This window comes from Phalaenopsis equestris, unplaced genomic scaffold (assembly GCF_001263595.1).
Source record: "Phalaenopsis equestris unplaced genomic scaffold, ASM126359v1 Scaffold000513, whole genome shotgun sequence".
Classification (NCBI taxonomy): Eukaryota; Viridiplantae; Streptophyta; class Magnoliopsida; order Asparagales; family Orchidaceae; genus Phalaenopsis; species Phalaenopsis equestris.
Window position 1 is genome coordinate 1,447,555 of NW_018164953.1, and position 23,761 is coordinate 1,471,315.

Here is a 23,761-nt window from a genome sequence, read left to right on the forward strand (position 1 = left end):
AGGAAGAGGGAGGGGAGGATTCAGCCGCAGGGGTCTGATGGTGCGGCTGCTAGGTCTGTACCAGCTGCTGCCCCCCTCTCTTCTTCCCTTACGCATGTGACAGAGGGCAGGATTGATGTTCCTGACTCTGCTCCCTCCGATCCTCCTCTGAAGGGGGCTTCTGTTTCTGTCTCTACGCCTCCTATTACTACTCCTATAACTGTTTCGAATACTGATACTAATCAGGGGTTGATTGTTTATAATGGTATTGCACCTAGTGAGACTAATATGCAGGTTTTTAATGGTATGGCGCTTCCTATTATTCCTATTTCCTCCCCTCCTCTTAATTCGATGGCTGCTAGTAATCAGGATGATGTTTCTGTACAAGATTTTATTATCCCGACTAGGGATGAAGGTACGATTTTGGCTGATGATTTGGCTACAAAACAAGTTATGTTGTCTGAGTTAATCGCCCCTGTGGATCCTCCCTCTGAAAATACTATTTATGCGATCGATAAGAAGCTGGATAACCCTGCTGAGCAACCTACACTTTCAAACCCTCCTCAGTTGCAGGAAGCATTAGGTGAAGAGGAGATATTTCATGTTTCACACATACTTGAACCTACAGCCATTGCAACAGTTAACAATCCTTCTTCTGGTGCTCATCAGCTGTTATCTGCCCGGCGTTCTGTTTACCAACACGATGATCAGATGAGCCAGTCTTCTGAGGAGGAATGACAGGTCTATTCAAGGAGGAAGAATAAGATTAGAGGCAAACTTCAGCTTGGGAACCTAATGGATGATACTTTGGTTACTTCGGGAAATGGCTCGGCACTCAGCAATTTATTATCTGGATCTCGCCCTATAACTAGAGGCAGAGGCAGGACTAAACTAGCTCGGCACTAGCTACTCTTTTCTGCGATTTTGCTTCACATCTACTTCAGACAGTTGCAGCTGCCCCCAACAGATCCTTAGTGAGCCTATTGACAACCTATTAAAAGAGAACACTAAATGCATAGTATTTGTGAAAAGAATTAATGTTGCAAGAGCATTTGCATGTATTCTTAAAAGCTTGATGTCTCTAAAATTTTGGAAATGTGATTTCCTTGTTGGCATCCATTCTGGATTAAGGAACATGTCACGGAGTAAGATGAATGCCATTGTCGAGAAGTTATCTTCAGGAGAGTCCTTTTAGGATGCAGGTTGAGGATCCGATCGTCTCAAGCTTTGGACTTTTGAAGAGAGTTGTTTTCGATCTCTTTGGATTGTGGCATGCCGGTTCTTTAGTTTGCTCGTGGGATTGCTTTTGGATAATCATTGCTAACCGAAATATTTTTTCTGTACATCTCTTTTGTAGCCACTTCTCTAGATATACTAGATCACATGTTTACTTCTTTTTGGGTTTTTGCTATTTGGTTTTGGGTGTACCTGTAATTTTGGAAATTTCTTTTTGTGTGAGTTGTATTGTGGGGAGAAGAACCCCTAGGGGTGTGTTTGGATGTATTTTTGGTTTCTTAGAAAGGGATCCTCCACCCCTCAATTTGCCTTTTCTTTTAATTAACGCGTAGGGAGCCACCGTTGCTCTTTCCAAAAAAAAAAAAATGTAAGATTTAAGCGCATTTAATATCATAATCGAAGATATTAAATTTTTGAGCTCGTTCACATTTTTTTAGCTCGAAATATAAACGAGCCGAACACTAGCTTCAGCTACTACAATCCATCTTTTAATATTCTTCAAATTTGGACACATGCGAGCTTAAATATTTATTACATAAATCTTTACAGGGAAGAAATCCGGCTCAGCTTTTGCGGCGACAGACGTGTTTGCTGTTCTACAACATTAATGGACGCAACAATGTAATGATAACACTGTATTCTTCATCCACTCACGGAAGACAGATCGCCATTAATGCAAAACAGTAATTCAAATCTAAGCCCTCATGCTCTAAACATTAAAACCAGAAGAAACATCTCTAACAAAAATGGCTGTCACATGCCACAAAGAGATTTTATGCAGATTCAGCAGTACAACATGAGCTTCTTAACGCTATCACTGACCTTCGGCAATGGCGCTGTTGGAGCAGGATAAGGTCTTGAGATCCTGCTCTGCATGGCTGAGCTGGTATCGCTTCTTTTTAAATACGGTCTTCCTCTGTAAGCATCCAGATGAGCATAATAAGCAGGGGGGACTAGAGCGACTGGTTTAGTGCACCTAACGAATGTGTAACATAAGTTATGTATCAGCTTCTGAATTTCATCCGATTTGAATCTGTTCTCATCCCACAAAACATGATAATGTGTTGGCCTACTTGTTCCCTTGGTCCCCCAATGGCTGCAAAGATAGAAATCAAACTCTCTTGGATGAGATATCACAGAGTCCACAACAGTTCCAGGTGGAATGTTGATGTTCTCATCAGTAAAATGAGCCAAGGAGCTGTTTTTATCATTCATGAAGAGTCTAGTATGGTGTCTCTTTTGAACCACAGCAAATGTTATCTTAGGATTATAACAAGAGAATCTGGAGCAAGCCTTCTTAATGGCCTGTAATTCCATTTTCAGGACCTTACTGAACTGTGTCTCGCTGACTCCATCTCTGAAGAAGATGATTCTCATAGGAAGTTTGTGGACTAAGATGAAGAAATCTTCAAGCAATTCGATCACCATTTGTTCGAGTTCCTGAATGATTTCCTGTCGATGAGTCTGTGATTTCATTTGAGATATATATTTAGTGGCTGATGGCCAATTCATGCTACCAACAATACAGAAATGGGAGGGGGGAGGATCCCCGTCTATGAAAAATAAAAAAATACAATTGACACACCCCTAGGGGTTCCTCTCCCCACAGTACAACTCACACAAAAAAAGAAACTCCAAAATTACAGGTATACCCAAAAAAACCAAAAAACAAAAAATAAGTAAACATGTGTTCTTGTGTAACTCAATATGTAAAGTAGAAAACATGTACAAAGTTGTCTTCAGATTAGTAGAATTCTCCAAAAGCATCTCCACGGGCAGACAAAATCCACCAGAAACCGTGAGATCAAAACAGTAACAGGAATAAAAAACAGAAAACAGGAAAAATGAAACTTGGCCTACTGCAATATGGAAACCTGCCAAGCAAAGTAAAAACCTGGAAGAAAAGAAATGCATACCCCAGCCATCAAACCGAAAGCAGTACCTCAGAGCCAATAAGCACAAATAATTAAAAACAGACATAAGGTAGATTTAAGTTATCCCTAATGAGGAGAATTCTAAGAGGAGCAGGGGGGTGGATGCCAACGTGACAGACCTCCCCTGCATGCTTGGTGAGCCAATCAACAAGGAAGTTGCCCTCTCTATGAATGATTTCCAATTTACCTCAAGATGCTTTTCAGCTATAAAAATTAAAATACGTTTAAAAGTACAAAATATATCCCAGAGGAGAGAAGAGATGCCCAAAAGAGTATCATAGAGCATTTTAGAATCAATTTCCACCTCTATTTTATGAAAGTTGAAAATACTAGCCACCATTAATGCCAGAAACACCCCCAGCATTCCGTTGCCAATGGATTATCAGCAACAATAGGGGAGGTGAAAAAACAGACACCAACCCTCAAAATCTCTAAATATTCCCCCAACCGCAGCGTAATCAAGATGCAAACAACCATCCACATTTAATTTAAGATAACTCGGTAAAGGGGGAGCCCACCTAATGAGCCGGGGGGCCTTAAAACAGTAACATCAGTTGAGCTGACCCTTAAGACTTTATTGTAATAAGCAATCACATAAGCAACAATAATAGAAACAGTGGGGCGAGAAGTGTGGTATTTAAAACTGTTTCTGGAGTTCCAAAGGAACCAAAGGACCAATAAAGGGAGGGGAAACCCCCCTTACTAACATCAGAATCCTTCCATTAACATAAATAGTTGCTTAAAGTGCCTCTATGCATCCATTAAAAACCAAAATGTGAACCAAACATATTCCAAACTTTTAAAGAAAAAACACATTCAAAGAAAATGTGCCTCGTATCTTCCTCCTCAACTTTGCACATATGACATCTCGATGTCATTTTTAAGTCATTTAACTTAAGAATATCATCAATAGGTATTAAAGAAGTGAGGTAGCGCCAAAGGAAAAAGGATATAGAGGGAGTTAAATATTTATGTCAAATCTATTTTCCCCAGAACCAATCACGGTGTGAGTGTAAAGTGCTATAAATAAGTTTGCAAACCGATTGAGAGTTGCTTCTTTTCCACATGGGGAGATCCTTTCGTGAAGGTGTATTAGGAATAGTAAGAATATGCTTTGCATTTTGCTCCCCCACAATAGAACACAATTTGGAGAAATCCCAGCCAACATGAGTAAAGAAATCGGAAACCAATAATTAATTAGTATGAAGTGAATGTGAGTAATCAGAGAGATGTGACAACCCCCAATTATCGTTCCAGAAAGAGATTACCATCGTCTATGTCCCAAAACATTAAATCATTAGCAGTGATTCTAGCATTTACGATAGATTTCCAAATACGAGAGTCACCAACCTTCCACAAAACAAGGGAAGGATGAGTTTGAGTACAATATTTTTGATGCAAAAAGGTATATATATATATATATTTCGGTCGACGTTGCCTTTTATGCAGGAAAAGCTTGGCTTTGCTCCTTACTACTCCTCCTTCGCACCGAGCCCTTTGAAGCTCGACGCCGATACTTCCCAAGCTTCCTCGTCGTTGGTTGGGCGAAAACCCTAACTTAGGCTCGATGTTTCTCTCGTCATTCTACTCCCGCATCAAACGAGGCGTCACATCAGAGCTTTGACCTGCTGCAAGTAGCCTCTCTAGTGCTTCGATCTGTTGCAGCTAGCCTACTCCACACTCCAACCTGCTGCTGATATCCTTTTCAGAGCTCGATCTACAGGCCCTGCTTCTGCTCCACAAGTGCGTTGTGTGACATAGAGCTGGGCTTTGCGTTTTTTGTTGGCACTGGCCACAGTAATGGCCTCGGGGCTTTCCTACGCCGTCGCCTCCCCCTCGTCGGTGATAACCCCGCCAAACCCTCCTATGCTACATGGGTTCACAAATGCAGCTCCCATTTCCACTCGTAGATAATCCGATATTCTCACAGATGTACCATGACTTTGTTGCAGGACATGAAGATTGCAATCTCATCAAGAAAGTAGAAAAAAAGACGGGCAAACCAATAATATTCTTCTCTGATGCTGAAATTTCAACTCATGCAGGAAAATACAAATTTACACTAGTTGGAAAGTTCCAATTAAGTAGCCTTAAGATGGAGACTACTAAGAAAGATTTTGAAGATTTCAAACTAGTTGGAGTTTGACAGGTGTGTCATTTCGATGAAAGACATGATAATGTTGAGTATAGAAGAAGACTACATAAGGATTTTCTCAAAAAAATTCATCACAATCGAGGACAAACATATAAAATTGCTCAAATGAACCCCTGATTTTAATCTCAGTCAAGAACCCTCAATTGCACCTATCTGGTTCTCATTACCTGAACTCAAACTTCAATTTTTTGACCTACCTATCTTATATGCAATTGGGACTATCCTTGGAAAACCTTTACAGGTAGACTTACCGATAGTTCATTTCTCAAGGCAAGACACTCTATTGCAAGGATTTTGATTGAAAGAGATATTACACTACCAGATGTATAAAAAGTCTGGCTTGGCTCGGCTCACAATGGTTATTGACGAAAAATTATTATGAAACAAAAACCTTACTACTGCATGCACTGTAAGATGTTTGGACACTTGCAGGAGGAATGTTTCAGATTGCACCCACAGTTGAGAACCAATTGTCAAAAGCAGAAACATGTTAGCGCACCCAACGTGCCTAAATGTGCTCCTAACAAACCGTATGACAGCTAACCTGGGGAATCACCACAAGACAGAAGTTGGTGTCTGCCCCTTGGAACCCTTCTCCTGATCATACTATAACGGATAATGCCCCTATTCAGGAAGCATAAGGAACAAAGGTGACAATTCACACTTCACATACATTAGAACACATCGCTGTAACACGACTGTCTTTCCTTCTATTGCGGTTCTAAGTCAGACCGAAGATCACACGAGCCAATCTTCTGATGATGAATGACATGTTTACACTTCTTGATGGAAGAACGTTGGGGGAACACTCCAACTTGGAAATTTAATGGATGATATCTTGGTTACTCCTGACAAAGACACGATATTTCAAAGTTTGTTATCTGGCTCAACTCCTAAAACTAGAAAAAGAGACAAAACTAAACTTGCTCATCCATATCTTTTGTTTTCTGCAAGTTTATATATATATATATATATATATGTATGTATATATGTATGTATATATGTATTTGTGAAGAAAAGCCCAAGAGCTGATTTTATTGAAATTGAAACATATATATAAGCTCCATCACGCACTGGCGTCGGCGTCGGCGTCCTAGGTTTAATTCCAGACTCGACGAGGATGTGGTTTCCCGCACTCGGCGAAGACGACGCTGTTTCCCGCACTCGACGACGACGACGACGACGAATTGTCTTCCCTCTCGCGCCAAACGACAACGAAGGGCTTCGACGTGCAATTTCATCATCTCCTCCTTTGCGCCTTCCAACTAGTCATCCAGCTTTTGCGGTTCTTTTCTGCGCGGATCGAGCTGCGACTTCGGGCCGTCTTCTGTCTTCTGCGCATTCGGTTCCTGTGCAGCTCTTCAGCTCATTTTTTTGCCTCTGCCCGATTTGCAGTTTCTTTGTTGTGATTGAGCTTTCCTTCTTCTTCAGTTGAACCTGACAAAACCTTCTCCTTTGCCCACGTGGTGGGTAATTCTCTGGGGGAGACGTCGGTTGTTTTCCCTTCAAGTTATAAGGAACATCGTGATGGTACAGGTGACTGTCATTTTATTAAGAATGCAAGCAAAAAAATGGGAAGACACGCTTTTTCTCCACGTTAGCAATTTCAACGATGACTGACAAATTCAAATTTACTCTTATTGAGAAATTTCAGTGGGAACACCAACCTATGGAAATTATCAAGAAAAGTTTTGATGACCTCAAATTAACAGGAAAGTGGAAAGTGAGGCTCATGGATGAGAGACATGTATTGATTCACTTAACCGTGCCTGAGGACTACACTCAGATTTTCTTCAAAAAATATCTTAACATCGCTGGTAAACCTATGAAGCTACTCAAGTGGTCTCCTGATTTCGACCCAAAACATGAAACTCCCACTGTACCGGTATGATTTAGTTTACCTGGTTTCAAGCTGCATTTTTTTCTCCATCAGGTTCTCTATTCTATTGGTGTCATCTTTGGGGATCCTTTGAAACTAGATATACCTACTTTCAACCTAACCAGACCCTCGGTGGCCATAATACTTGTCAAAAAGGATATTACTTTACCTGATGTTACTGAAGTCTGGCTGGGCACAACCCATAATAGTTATTGACAACAAATCATCACGGAGCACAGACCCCCATATTGTACCAACTGCAAGATGTTTGGTCATGTCCTTGATAAATGCCATAAGTTTCATCCAAATTTGAAATCTAAGGTTCAAGTGAATAAGGATGGGTCTAACCCCACAACTCTGGATATTTTAGTTTCACCTGGGCAGGATACTACCAGACAGGAGGTGCCTGTTACCCCTAAGGAGCCCCCCCATGACACTGCTTTTACTGTTACTGCGAGTGATGTGATGCTGACATCTTCAAACCCTATAGAAAACAATACTGATGGACTATTACCTACAAATGATAGTGTTCAGACTGATAATAAGGAGAACCTCATAGCTCTACTTCTTCAGGAAGTATCCGGTGTAAAGACAACTTATACTTCACATATAGTAGAACCTATTGTGGGTACTACTGTTAGTATTCCTTCTGTTCAGCTCTACCACCCCATCAGACTGATTCTTCGGATGAGGAATGACAAGTCTATTATAGGAGAAAGAAGAAGAATGAAAACAGACTCCAGCTCGGGAACACATTGGATGATACATTGGTTACTACTGACAATGACGATCATCTTATCAGCTTATTAGCTTGCTCCTTCTCTAGAACTAGAGGCAAAGGCAAGATCAAATTGGGTCGCTCTCTAGCCACCTGATACTGTATTTTGATCAGTTAGGCTTTCTAATTAAATATCTAATGTATTTTTCTATTTTTTCTAGTTTTAGAACCATTTGTGATTTTTGTGTGGGCAGGGTTTTGGGCCCTCATACACATTGTATCCGTATCTTTCTTTTTATTTAATATATTAGCCTTTTTGGGCTTTCAATATATATATATATATAAATATAACCCTAATAATAAAAAATAGTATTAAGCAAAACCAAATGTCAATTAAAAAAAATGTTATATCACAACATAAGAAAGCCTGTCGAACCAATACAGGCGAGGAGACCCGCTTGAAGAAGTTGCCAAATCCTAGTTAGATAAGGCAAAAATATGAAAAAAAATACTGGTCATTTGGGACAGCGGCACGAGGCACGACTCACCACCGCTATTTTTGTTGTTTGAATAAATCATATTTTCAGCATTTCGTTAAAAACGACAAGTCTTGCATTGTATATCCCGCCACGGGTTGACACCCGCGGTTCGCATTTCTTTGAAGGGATATTATTCACATTACCCCTCCTTTCCCCTGCTGCCCTCCTTGCGATGTGCCTATCGAGCAAAGATCTCTACCTAACTCAAGCTCTTCTCTCACACTGTGCCCGCGTTCACACGTTACCTTCAATCATCATTCTTCTTATCTCTCTACCGTGATCAACCTTGAGGTATATTCAATCTTCAAACTCCCCTCTCTGCTCTGACTGATCTTAGTTTAATTTCTAAGATTTTATGATATGATATACATATGTGGCTTTTGGTTGTGAAATTTTTCATGGCTTGGTTTTTGAATTTTTATCTGCGTTGGTTCGGAGCTTCCCACCCTAAAATTTTCATGCATTTTTCATTGGTTTAGAGCTCTCTATGGACATCCATATGTTGAAAGAAGTTATGCTTTTTGTGGTTGTTGTTGTTGGTTTTCTAGAGTTCGTGTTCTTTGGGTGAAGTTATGCTTTTTTTTATTTTGATTGTTGTGCTATCCACAGTTAAAAGAAATTTCACTTTTAGATGTAATATTTGAACTTGCTAGTTTTTGAGAACTCTAAACGAAATTTCTGCATTTATGTTATGAGTTGTTAGGCCTTGAATGGCTATCTTAAAAATAACATAATAATACAGAGGCAACAATGTCTTCTTCTTATAAACAACTGCAACACAACTACTGCACAGCTGAACTAAACAAACAAACACAACTTCCCCACAATAACTTCCTCACACAGCTGTAGTTGCAAAGCTTCTTCAAATAGCTGCAAATGCCCCAAACAGATCCTTAGTGTCACGCCACAAGATTCATCAATGTTCAATCATGCTAGCAAAGTGCTTAAAATGAGAGTTTATATTGGCTTTTGAAGAATTTTGTATCTTCGATCATCATGTTATTTTTATTTTTTTTAAGTATTTCCTTATGCTGAAGGAAGTCCTTGTATTTGCCTTATGCTACACTAAAAAAGGAAAAATAAATAAATGTCGCAGAAGTTCAATATTCATACTTATGTAACCTCTACAATATTTTATGGGGACAAAAGCATAGATTTTGTCCCTTTTTTATGAAGGTTTTACGAAGAAAATCTTAAAAATAGACTTGCACATGTTTTATTTATTTATTTATTTTTTCTAATAGATTGTCACTAGTAAGCAATCTTTTTTGCAGGCAGGGAATCTCAAAAACTTGGGCTATAGTGTTATATTGAATACAACTTCAACTCCCATAATTTTGGTATCTTTTAATGAGCAGACAGAAGCAGAAATAAAAAGCCTAAGTTTAGGGCATGTTCCGAATTCAAAAAGAATATTGAAATTACATCAATGGCTACAATTCTCAATAATTATAATACAATATAAATGAACTTTTGAGAACTCACACACGATTTCATAAGCCATAAAAGATTTCTTACCTGCAAAATAGCAGGGCTCTTTTGATCCTCAGCTGCAGCAACAACTGCTTCAATTCCTTCAATATTATAAACGTTGAAAGCACCAACAGCGTACCCTCCCTTTTCAGCACTCTTTGTGCAAGAAAAATTCCAGTAAAAATCAAAATTTTTCACTCAAATCATTTTGATAAAGCAACTTACAAGAAGAAGATCCTTCGTGGAAACTCTACGGCTGCAGGCCCATTTTTCTACAACTTCAGCAAGAGCACTGTTGCCACCAACATTGCCTAAAATTAAAAGACATAAGTTCAATTCCTAAAAAACTGATATTCCTATACATAAAAATCCACAAACTTAAAAGGAAAATTTAAATACATACCACTCAATTCTTATATATTTACAGATCTAATACCTAAACTTAATTTTTAAATATATGCCACCTTACCTATGCATGAAAAGGTGTATTTCAGTTTCTAAAGGTTAAAATAGTGGTATTTTTGATGTGAAATATAAGATTTGAGTGGTATAAAAATAAAAAGTAAATTATATGTGTTAGATATGTAAATGCATAAGAATTGGAAGGTATGTATGTAAATGTCCCAACTAAAAATTATATCACCTGGAAAAACTATATATGGAACCCCAGGATGTCTGCTTTCTTCACCAAGTTTCCATAATGGTACGCCAGGTAATGCTTGTCCAACCACAATGGCACGACGAGCCTCTAAAGCTTTTGTTGCGAGATCGGATGAAGTGATTCCACCCTGCAAAACCATTTTTACAGTCATACAAAGTATTAACCTCTCTCGCTGTCTTGCAACAGATCTATGCTCTCAAAATGCTTATGGAACAAAAAGATACAACATTAAATTGATAATGATGGCGTCAGGTTCAGCTTTCTGCAAGTAAATTACTGTTGTAATTGTACAATTTATTAGTTATTATCGCATAAAATGCATCTGTCGCTGAGGCTTGCAGCATGTAAATGATTGATCTTCAGCAATATCAGCAGATTACTCCAGAGAAATTTGCAGCTGAACACCTACTTGCTTAAATAAATAATTAATTATTTTAACAAACCAGCTAGAGATATCAGTCAATTTATACAACAAAACTGGTATTATACTCTTAAATATAACTATTGCGTTTGAGAATGGTAAACACAAGGATAAACAAATGATGCCGAGTCAACATGAAGAAATGAGTACTTTGATAAAAATTATGTTTCCTTCATTCTTGAGTTGGGCTTCTATATAGCCTTACAACCTTTTTACAAATAAATCATAGGCTTCTTCCATATTTCTTATTTACAATTAGAACCCTCAACAAAAGATACAAATCTGAAAATTCCCCCTCATGATGGGAAAAAGATACCCACAAAGCCCATCTTGTCACATAATCTAGACAAATCTAATGAACTAAATCCTTTAGTGAGGCAGTCAGCCACTTGCTCTCCAGTGGCTACATGATTTAGCTCCAGTAGTCTGTTATTCAGTTTTTCCTTGATGAAGAATCTATCAATCTCCACATGTTTGGTTCCTATTATGTTGCAGCAGGTTGTTGGGAATGCCGCTTGATGACTTGTTGTCACAATTCATTTGAGTTTTGTGATCCACCTTTAGCTCGACCAACAAGGTTCTCAGCCACATCATCTCAACAACTCCTAAGGCTTTGGCTCTGTACTCGAACTTTGTTGTTGACCTCGCTACTACGGATGGTTTCTTGCTCTTCCAAGCGACCAAGTTGCCCCCTACAAACATGCAATTATCCTAAGGTGGATCTTCTATCATCTGCATAACTTGTCCAACCAACATCACAATAGCCCTCAATATTTACATGCTCACTCCGCAATTACCTGAGAATCTAAAACACTGTGTCCCTATGACCCTTCCTTGGATCATGCATATAGCGGCTCACCACGCTCACTGCAAATGAGATGTCAGGAAGAGTGTGACTCAGATAGATCAGATGACCCACCAGTCTCTGGTATCTCACATGATCAACTGATTCTCCTGCCTCTATATTCAGCTTGACTTTCTGATCAATTGGAGAAACTGCAAACTTGCATCCCAACGTGTCCGTTTCTATGAAGAGATCTATTACATACTTTCTCTGAGACAATACCATCCCCTTTGTTCCACAGGCCACATCAATCCCAATGAAGCATCTAAGCTATCCAAGGTCCTTCACCTCAAATTCTTTGTCCAATCGTACATTTAGTTGAGCAATTTCTATCTCATCATCACCAGTGATAATTATGTCAACAACATACACAACAAACATAGTGATGCGACCATCATTTTGACAAAAGAATACCGTATGGTCGACATTCATCTACTGATATCCCATGCCCACCATAGCTTTTCTAAAATTGTCAAATCAGGCTTGAGAAGATTGCTTCAAGCCATAAAGCGACTTCCTGAGCCTACACACCTTGCCCACTATCTGACCAATATCCAATCCTGGTGATATTTTCATATACACCTCCTCCAGTGACTCTCCGTGAAGAAAAACATTCCTCATATCAAATTGGTGTAACCTTCACCCACCATTGATAGTTAGAGAAACCAGTGTCCTCACTGTACTTATCGTAGCTACAAGTGCAAAGGTTCTTCACAGTCAATATCATACATCTAATTGTACCATTTCACCACCAATCGTGCTTCGTAACGGTCAACTTTCCCATCTAGATTTTGTTTTGCTGTGAGTTGCACTGCATTGCTCTTTACCCTGCTGGTAATGGTACTATCTCCCACGTCTTGTTTTATCAAGAGCACCAAATTCCTCCAGTCTCTCAACCTTCCACTTTGGATCTTCCGTAGCTACCTGCCAATAATTGGGAATAGAGATGGTGTCCAAAGATGTAATGAATGCTCAGTGCACAGGCAATAAGTTAGAGTATGAGACAAACTAAGCAATGTCATGTAAGAAACCAAAACAAGTAAGAGAATAACAAATAGGAGAACGAACAACATTACTGCAAAGGGCCTACTTAAAGTCATGAGGGTGGGAGGAGAAAGGAGAGGAATCATATCACCTGGGTAATCGAATTCTGAAATGGATGGTGTAGGTGTCAAGAGTTGGGTAGATCGGGACAATGAACTTGATACCATGAGTGGCACGATTGACACTGTTCTCTCATTCTGCCTTATCGTATACACTTTTAGTTCCTTTTGAGCTTGAATCTCTTCACCTTCAGGTTCATTTTTCTCATTTTTCGGCTCTTCTTCAGTCGATCCTTCCCACAAAACGACAGAAGGCATCGTTCACACATGTATCAATCTCTGACCATCACTACTCTTCCCCTCATGCCTAATACATGTAGTATCTGACAAGTCACCAAAGGGTGAGGTCACCTTCAGGGTGCAGTACATTTTGAGCTCTCTAAATAACGCATCAATGCTCATAAAATAGTCTATTTTTTATAGGGCTCCAACAAACATATCCCTTTTACACAGCAGAATAACCCACGAAAATATACTTCACAACTTTAGAATCCGGCTTCCTTATTGGTGGTCTGTTTTCCTTCACAAAACATACATAACCAAAAACAGACCATCATGTATAATTATGATGAAGCTCTAGGCTTCATTACAAGTAATATTTGTGGTCTTCAGATTTACATGGATCATACACTTAACAGAATTCTAACGATGCTTCGTTTCATGAAGAAAAAAATCCATAAAACTACATTATTAACATTCCATATCAGGTTCTGGTACGAGCAAATTTCACTGATTAGCATAGCTGTTAATCCTTTTTCATGTAATATACAATGCTCATAAAGGTAATTCAAACATTTAGAGGTAGTGCCGAATCAATTTCTTAACAACAATAATATGTAAATATTTGATAAAATCATTCAGGTCAGAAGAAAAAGCAATCTATATTTATCTGGTTTCTTAGATACTACTTAAAAAATAATAAAACGATCTCATGAAACAGGATGGTACAGAAATTGAGGCATTATCAGTTTAGATAAAATATTTACAAAGCAAGAAAACTTTTGAGAAAACCTTGGCAATGATGTAGCGAGGTTGGACTGTTATTCTTCTAACAATATCAACCAACGCAGAGCTGACTTTATAGTTGATTGCTAAGCTCTCTGAAGCAGCTGCAAAAGTTAAAGATAGTATGATAAAATTACAAGTTTCTGATTATATAAAACAGATCAATTAAAGATTAGTATGAGAAGAACATTGAAATGTAGAATGGATTCTGCTATATGCCAAGTTGGCATTAGAAATGATATAGTGTTACATGCAAATGCATGCATGCGCTATTTAGCAATCATGCATCTCTATGATAGCAGATAATGTAGAACCAAACTAAGAGTACGAGGATAATAGAAAATACAAATATTCTTCCGATCAAAAACTCTTCTAACTAATAAAATGAAACTTTGAATCCGGAACTTTATTCCTTCTATAAAATAGGAAGCCAAAAGTCATCAAGGGCTCTCCCAGATCTCAGAAGTATGAGCTTGCACTCAACGTGGTTCACCACCTATTCTTGCACAAGCTACCAATACACCACTTGTAAAAAGAATAGGGTACAACACTCCTTAAGGTAGAAAATAGAGATTACAATCTCCAAATGCCAAAAACAAAGCCAAAATTTTCAAAACAACAAGAGCTCACACATAAAAAAGGTCTCTCATAAAAAGAACCCTAATTAGAAATCACAAAATCGGGGAAAAAAAAAAGGAAACAAAATTATAACTGAATTTGATAGCGGGGCGGAAAATCACATCCCACGATTGCGGGAGGATCCGCGATCCTATGGCGAATGTGGAATCCTGCATCAAGGTTCCCGAATGAGCACATCCCACATCATTCTTAACGGGTAGGAGGGGTTTCAACTTCCTCCTAAAAGCTTCTAGAATGAATCTAACACTATCAGAGTAAAGTCATTACATGATTTTTGCTAAGGCAAGTCCTCTACAAAATTTATGTTCACATCAATCCAATGCAACAATTAAACACGACATTCCAAAACATGGCATAATAAAATAATCATCCTTTTTTAGTATGACCAGAGTTGGAACTGCTAAAAAATGAGCATTCTCACGAACCAGACCTCTAATTATTAGGTAACATATTTTTGCAACATCACATACTCGACTTGTTGTCTCATTAGCGAGTTGTTTTGGCAGAAAAAAATCCTAGATTTAGGTATATAGCATATTGAATCTCTCTCAGTGGTAGCCCCCTATGAGATAAACTGTCACTCAGGATATCGAGCAACTCTTTCAACAAGGGCTGCCCCTTTTTCTGTATTGGCTCATTGGACTCTCTATCTCCTAAGACAATCAATGTTAATACTGTTGTAGTCTCTCTCATGAGCTCAGCTTGAATCACTAATCAAGCTGATACTTCTCTACGATGTATCCATTCTATCCTATTTCGCTGTCAATTTTTTCAATTGTTCTTTGCTCAATGAATGATATCGTTCTCCTGTTTTAGAAATCTAATCAATATCTGAGTTAACCAAAAACCAAATAGAGGAAGCAAAAAATTTTATGCTAAAGCAAATAGGATTACAATCAACGACACTTGAAATTAAAAAAAAAACATGACACAAACACAAAAGAATGAGTAGAACTCTAAATGAACCTGTGACGAGCATAAGATAGTACTCTAGCTTGCCTGAGAGATTTTGGGTAGATGCAATAAATACAATAACTTATTTAATTAAGGGATGACCATATGTCCTTTAGAGTATTTAATTAAGGGATGACCATATGTTCTTTAGAGATTTAAAATCCCTAAAAAAAGAGTGGAGTATAAAAGATGTACGACTTTCACACAAAATTTTTTTCAATTGTGTCATATTTACGTATTAATTATGAATCTAGAGATAAGCTTGAAGAAAAAACGAAGTGTTACTTCATTAACTATGCCTCGGATTATTTTGGTTATTGATTTTGGGATGACCAAAATAAAAAAAGTTACAAAAGCTAAACATTTGACATTCGATGACCAAAGACTATTTTATCAAAAATCGGAATAATTTAAAAGGCATGAAGAAAATCATGAAGAAATTATTTTTGATGATTCAATCCCAAAATATCCTAGCATTGATGCAGAAGGCCCTTCACAAGGGAGCGACCGAGAGCCAATTACTCAACCATAGAGAACGTCTACCGAATAACCTAAAACCACACAAATGTATTCTCCATCTTTATAATTTTTAATATTGACAAATAATGGATAACCAGAATACTTCTAAGAAGCATCATAGATTGGAGATTCAAACAAGTAGGAGAAAGCAAAGAGATGAGCCCTTTAGAGAAACTCTTACCCAAAGGCAAAGAATATTACAGAATAGGTGGATGTATAGAGTAAAAGAAGAGTCTGATGGAAGCAAAATATATAAGCTAGATTGCTGGTTGAAGGATTTAGGTAGCCACGTGAGATTGAGTACACAAAGGTGTTTTCACTGGTGATAAAGATGACTACCATCAGGATATTCTTAAGTATTGTTGTAGATGAAGACTTACATTTGGAACAACTAGATGCAAAGACTAGATTTCCTCACTGTGATCTTGAGAAATAAATCTACATGGAACAACCTGAAGGGTTAGTTGGTCTTGGAAAAAAAAAAATAGCGTGCAAACCTCTTAAGAGTCTATATGGGCTGAAATAGGTACCAAGCCAATGATACAAAAAGTTCAAAAATTTCAAGCGTAAAAATGGGTTCAGTAGATATAAGATAAACCACTATTGCTTCATTAAAAGGTTTGACAAATCTTATATTATTTTGCTACTTTATATTGATGATATGCTAGTTACAGGAACATACACAAGGAACATACATAATTGAGACAATAAATTATGAAAATCAGGTATCAACGGAGTTTAACCTGAAGGCATGAGAACAACAAAATAAATACTTGGTATGAGGATTACTAAGGATTGATTCTGTAATAGCGAGCTTTGTAAAATCAGTTAAAATTTTTGATGACTTAAAATGCACCCAAAATTTTGCATCCTTCAGATTTCGACCACAACAATTTTATAAATGTCTATATGTCAAATCAATCATAATGATGTATAATATTATATATAAAGTATGAATAGAAGATATAAAAATTAGAATTTAAAAGTTTAAATAAATTTAATTAATTACCCATCCTTAATCTTGTTTTACTGTTCCCATCTGACTTCCACACGATATTTAGCGTTGGTTTCATTCAAAGGGCTAGCTCCCTTTCCAAATCCATCGATTTTCTTTCTCCCCTCCCATTTCCTCATAGCGCGAGCTTCAACGTTCAGCAAAAGGCTAAAGCAAGGTCTTGCAATCACGACATTACAACACAGACGCAATCACAGCACAGCTGCCACCTGCCGAGTCAAAATCTACAGCCGGCGAGAGGCCCGCCAGAAGCTGCAGCTTTGGTGAAAAAATTTAATGGTATGCTATTTGAGATTTTTTTTTCGTTTTTCACACTTCTATGTTGAGATTTGTTATGAATCATGCATCTTTTTTCGTTTCTGGTCGCCGTAGTGGAGAAGAGGTTGTGTCAAAAGTGATGGAATTGGTTTCTAAACTTCTGTACGGGTCTTGAGAAAGAAATCAATGAAGATAAGAAAGGCCAGAATTAAGAAGAAGAAAAGGCAGGTAGATTTGGCAACTTCTGAGGAAAGTTGGGTTATGCGGTGAAATTTGTTGAAGGTGTGTTTTGGCAAGTGAGTTTTTTTTTTTAAATACGATATGAGTCAAAATTTCATGACATCCAAAGTTATTTACAACTTCAAGGTTATCTACATGAGGTGGCAAGCTCATGACGAGTGTATGGAAGCTAGTCATAAGAGGAATCCGTAATTTCAGGTAAATTAATCCTCACTAATAAAAATAATATGATTAATTGAAATTGTTTAAATCTTAAAGTTTAATTTTTGTTCGATACTAATATCCATATAAAAGTTATCACAATATCAACTAGTTACAAAAGATTAAAAATCCAGCATAACAACCAAGGTGAATAATTAAATTTATAATTTTCAATAATCTCATTTATTTCAAAATATGTGTTTGACCCCGTGCATGCTCTAGATTAGTTATATTCTTCATATTGTTGGATAGAAAAGATATGCATGACAGAAAAGATTTATAAGATATGCATAAAAGATATGTATGAGATGCATGTTATGCATAATATATATGATATGCAAGATATACATGATGGGAAAGATATATATGATAACACAATAGAAAAAAATATGCATGCGATAAGAGACATGCATGATATGAGAGATATGTATGATGAATAGTTGCACAACAGAGTTAGTATGCATATTAGTAGATGATAAAAAATGTCTCAGAACAATGTATACTACGAATAATGAATCAGTTTATATATGAATGCTTGTAAGTGTCTGTTCAAAGGAGTTCACCTCCTAATGGTGCAGACAGGGGATGCTAGTATACCCACACACGTAGAAAATTTTTAAAACCCCAAACAATTATGATGGTTAAATCACTAACTATTATACCGGCGAGAAAATATCAGTCAGGGATGAGTAGAGAGAGATTATCATCCAAAATTTCTTATAAAGATATGAAAGAACAACATACATATTAATTTATTTTTCATGGGTTATCATAGTTTAGAAGTGTGATTACTCCCGAGTTATCATTAGATAACTCATTATGTTGCATTAATATTGTTTAAGGTTTTAAGCATTTGAACAAGATGAATGGAAGAGATGCAAATATATATAAGAGACGAGATCCGCAAAAAAATGAGTAAATTTCTGCTTGTTAATTAAATTGCTTTATTTAGCGGCTTTTTCATAAATATTTAAATTTTAAACTATTAGTGATAAAAATTGTATAATAGAGAATTGATTTCCACCGTCCGACTGTCTGTTTCCGCCTTAATTAATATCAAACCCCGCGTTGGGTCATGACAGATCCAAAGAGATTTTGGAGTTGTCCTAAGAGAAGTACATCTAAAAGGTTCTAAATCGAATCGATGCTCAGAATACAAAGCCAAGATAGACTCACTTACGGTGGTCATTTCAGACAATCTAAAGAGCAGTTACCAAAATTTAATGAAGAACAAAAGTGTATGAACAAGGTACCATACGTGTTTGTAGTAGGCATTTTGGTATACACTATGGGATTTACTAGACCAGACATGGTTCATACATTTGGAGTCATGAGAAGGTTTATGTTTAGCCCATGAGAGGAACATTGGAAAGTTAAGATAATTGAAAAGTACTTGTACAACCCTTTGCTTAAAAAAAAAAAAAGAGTCTTACAAGGCTATTCAGATGCAAATTTGGGAGGACACTTAAATGGTTGCAAGTGCCAATCAGATTGTATGTTCACATATAGAGGAACTGCAATCAGTTGGATGTCTAGACTGTAGAAGAGGAGATTTCAATGATTAAATTGTGACAGTATCAGAGGCGGGCAAGGAAATGATTTCGCTAAAAATATTTCTAAAAGAGTTAGAAAAACTAGCCAACGACACTCTCTTCAGTGAGAACCAAAGAGCCATCCACCTAACCAAAAAAAATTAATTTTTTATGAAGGGACAAACACAAATAACTATGATATCATCATATCAAAAAGTTGATTGATGATGAAACTCTACGGTTAAAAAATATTCATGGAACATAAAATCCAGCATGACCTAGGTATTGACTATCTCAAAACTGAGATTATGTATGACCTCAGCCGACCTCCATAAATCATGATAATGGAGGAGCAGCACTAGGAGCATTAGTGAATTCGCATGGAGGAACAAAACGATAGAAGTATTCAGACATGGCATTAAATATATTAAGAAAAATGAAGGTTTGAATCCAAGTTGGCAATTGCAAAATGTGAGTCAAATTCCACATGTTTCTATTTTTTCTTAAAGAATGGCGGCCAACAAATTTGAATGGTTTCACACTTAAAATTCAAATTTGATGGCTAAATGATCAATTAAATTATTTCTCCTCTAAACGTACCCCTTTCATCTTAAGTCTATAGAAGGAGACGAAATCATGAGTAAAGAATCCCAACAATTTGTATTTTTCTCCTAAGCTCCTCAAAATAAAGAGAGTAAGATCCTAGGGTGATCGTTAACATAAACAAAACATCGAATCACTTAAAATCTTTTTGTTCTCACTTTCTATGTGTGATATTTTGTGTTTCTATTTCTCCCTCTTCTATTTTTCTTTCCTATGTCGAAACAAGTTTTGGGAGTGTGGGTGAGTTCCACCTTTACTTCACTCTAGATTAGTTTCTCTAATGAGATTGGCTTGGGGGCTCCGCTTAGTGTATTCTAGATGTCTGATCCTGGGGTTAAACTCTATGTCTCTATCTATAAGGTGTGACGGTCACCTAATGACCATGCTATTTTTTCACTTTTAAAGCTAGAGTTTGTACATCGAGTAAGAACCAATATGGCTTCAACTGCACCACATTACTAATAGATAATGTATCCTCCAAAATACATCACTATTTTGTGCGTTGCTCCTCCAACTTACATTTCAGCATGAGTTTATCAAATTCAACTATGTATTCAAACATAGAAAAATCTCTCGGTGTAGGCGGAGTTTTATGAACATATCCTATCCATAATGCAGGAAAAGATATTTGCGATCCATCTCCGTTTTCATTTAAACCAAGTGGCAATCTTACCCTTCACTTTCTGCTGTGTCAAATGAAATAAGCCATTGTTGAAGTTGGAAAATTTTCAGCTACATAACCTTCATACTAAGTTTCTGAACACCTCGCTGATGGTTTCTCCTTAGTGGCAAGGAATCCTTTTCTCTTGATTAGAATTTCGACTGATGTAGAATTGCAAATTAAGGTTAGCCGAGAGCTTAGGTTTTTGGTGGTAAGTGTTAGGGTGGAAAATTGGTGAACATATGAAGATTGGATCTTGAAAATTAACCAAAAATTACAATAGAAATTATTAGGGTATGGTGGGACAAAAATGGGAGAGGATACAACATCACCTTTTCGACGGATAAAGCCCTCGCAAGGGAAAACAAAGACTTCTATAAAATCTAAAATGAAAACTCACAAAAACATAACCATAATTCAACAAACACACATAAATACTGACTAATAAATAAAATATGAATAGAGGTTTCTCCTTTGGGTGCCAACCAAAAAGGGAGGAAAAAGTGGCAAAACAGGGAAAACATGAAAGTTTCGGCGACCCAACTCTCGTCTTCTGCTATATGTTTTCTCATGGTGTTGTGACAGCCACAGTACCGTGAGAAAAATGTTAAAAAGGAAATTTATAATTGGCAGAGGCCTAAATATCGATTTTCCATGCTTTTGGCCACATGATGAGAGCCCGCGCCATGCGCCTAAAATTCCAAAGCCCCCACGCCATGATGGGATCGAACCCTTGACCTAAGAGGACTTACAATAACCCCACCACCAATAAACCAAAGCTTGCGCACACACACACACATATACATATATTTTTTTATGAAAAGCCTAAGGGCTGATTTTATTGAAATAGAAAAGTATACATAAATGTTGTATAAGAAGAACACAAAAGAGGCACCCTACCCATACAATACAAGTAAAGTAATACCCCAACAAAAAGATACAGATAGACTCAATAAAATGCAAAACAAATTTAAAACATGCAAAAAACAAGTAGCTAGGGATGAGTCAGTTTATTTCTGCCTCTTCCTCTTGTTTTAGGAGCGAAACCAAATAATAAACTTTGAAGAGTCGTGTCATTGTCGGGAGTCACCAAAGTATCATCCATTAAGTTTCCAAGTTGGAGTGTGCCCCCAGCCTTTTTTCTTCCACCGAGAAGTGTAAACTTGTCATTCTTCATCTGAAGACTGACTCATGTGATCGTCGATCTGATTTGATGTTAGAATTACAGTAGGATGAAAGGCAGTAGTTGTCACCGCGATAGATTCCAGTGTATATGAAGTGTGAATTATTATCTCTACGCCTGATGCTTCCTGAATAGGAGCTGCGGGACTATCCTGATTTTCAGTTCGAACATTATTTGTTGTAGTATGGTCAGGAGAAGGGATCACAGGGGCAGACACCAACTCATATCTTGTGGTGTTCACTTCTCAAGTTGGTTGTCATCAGGTTTGCTGGGAGCGCGTTCAAACACATGAGGTGCACTAATATTGTGTTCCTGCTTTTGGCTATTAGTTCTCAATTGTGGGTGCAATCTGAAACATTTCTCATGGGGGTGTCCAAACATCTTGCAGTGCTTACAGTAGTATGGTTTTTGTTCCAAAATGATTTTTTATCAATAACCATTGTGAGCAGATCCAAGTCAGACTTCTTCTACATCTGGTAGTGTAATATCTCGTTCAATCAAAATCCTTGCAATAGAGAGCCTTGAGAAATGAACTGTAGGTAAGTCTACCTGCAAAGTTTTTTCAAGGATAGTCCCAATTGCATATAAGATATGTAGGTCAAAGAAATGAAGTTTGAGTTCAGGTAATGAGAACCAGATAGGTGCAATTGGGGGTTCTTGACTGGGATCAAAATTAGAGGTCCATTTGAGCAATTTCATATGTTTGCCCTTAAATGTGATGAATTTCTTTGAAAAAATTATCGTGTAATCATCTTCTGTGCTCAGTTGTATCATAACATGTCTTCCATCGAAATAACTCACATGTCAATCCCCAACCAGTTTGAAATCTTCAAAAACCTTCCTGATGATCTCCATCTTAGGGCAACCTAATTGGAACTTTCAAACTAGTGTAAATTTGTATTTTCCTGCACGAGTTGAAATTTCAGCGTCAGAGAAGAAAATTGTTGGTTTGCCCACTTTTTATCTATTTATTTGATGAGATTGCAATCGTCATTTCCTGCAATAGAATCATGGTAAATCTGCGGGCATTTCGCACTATCTGCGAGGTGAAAATGAGAGCTGCGTTTGTGAACCACTGTAACATAGGAGGGTTTGGCGGGGTTATCACTGGTGAGGGAGGCGACGTAGGAAATCCCTGAGGCCATTACCGCAACCAGTGTCAACCTGTAGCACAGTGAGAAACTGCACTAATAGGGGTGCGAGCAGCTCTGTCACAGACGAGACGCAGGAAGAAGCGGGACGCAGGTGTCGCGCGGCTCTGTCACAGAGGAGACAGGCAACGAAGTCGACCGCAACACTGCCGCCAGACGAGACGTGAACACAACGCGATACTACGCGACGCAAGTAAATCCTGAAGCTAAAAGCAACGCGAGACGCTAGGTTCTCCATGGGGCAGAACCCTAGTAGAGCAGAACGACGACATGTTTTCGATATCGTGATACATACACACACACACACACACACACACGATACAACACACATCAAAAAAAGTAAAGAATTGGTACATATAGAAATAAAAGTAAAAACTCAAAAAAAAAAACACCCAGGCGTTCAAAAGTGTGGGTCATCCCAATCTAGTCTTGCATCTGACTCTAGTTCTCGGTAGGGATCCAGCTAGCAGATTTGTAAGGTGCTGACCATTACCCGTAATAACAAAGTATCATCCATAAGACTCCTGAGCTCTAGTAGATCTCCATTCTTCTTCTTCCTCCTGGAAGTGTAAACATGTCATTCCTCCTCCGAAGAATCAGTCTGATGGGGTAGAGCTGAAGAAGTAAGATTACCAACAGTAGTACCCATAGTAGGTTCTGGAATATGTGAAGTATGAGTTGTCACTACACCAGATACTTCTTGAATTCTTGAAGAAGTGGAGCTGCGAGGCTCTCCTGATTATTAGTCTGAATGACATCAGTTATAAGTAAGAGTCCATCAGTATTGTTTTGTATGGATTTTGTAGGTGCCGACATCTCATCACTCGCAGTAGCAGTAACAACAGTTTCATGGGGGGA

At 37.7% G+C, this 23,761-nt stretch overlaps 1 protein-coding gene across 1 annotated transcript in view; it reads right to left on the reverse strand.

Moving 5' to 3' along the window:
* LOC110028552 overlaps positions 1-23,761 on the reverse strand; it is a 187,969-nt gene that overhangs the window by 24,482 nt on the left and 139,726 nt on the right. The window contains exons 33-36 of the mRNA XM_020730450.1: positions 13,954-14,051; positions 10,557-10,701; positions 10,139-10,224; positions 9,959-10,069 (exon numbers count right to left, since the gene is read on the reverse strand). Of these exons, the coding sequence (XP_020586109.1) occupies positions 9,959-10,069; positions 10,139-10,224; positions 10,557-10,701; positions 13,954-14,051 (440 nt within the window). The remainder of the gene's footprint in view (positions 1-9,958; positions 10,070-10,138; positions 10,225-10,556; positions 10,702-13,953; positions 14,052-23,761) is intronic.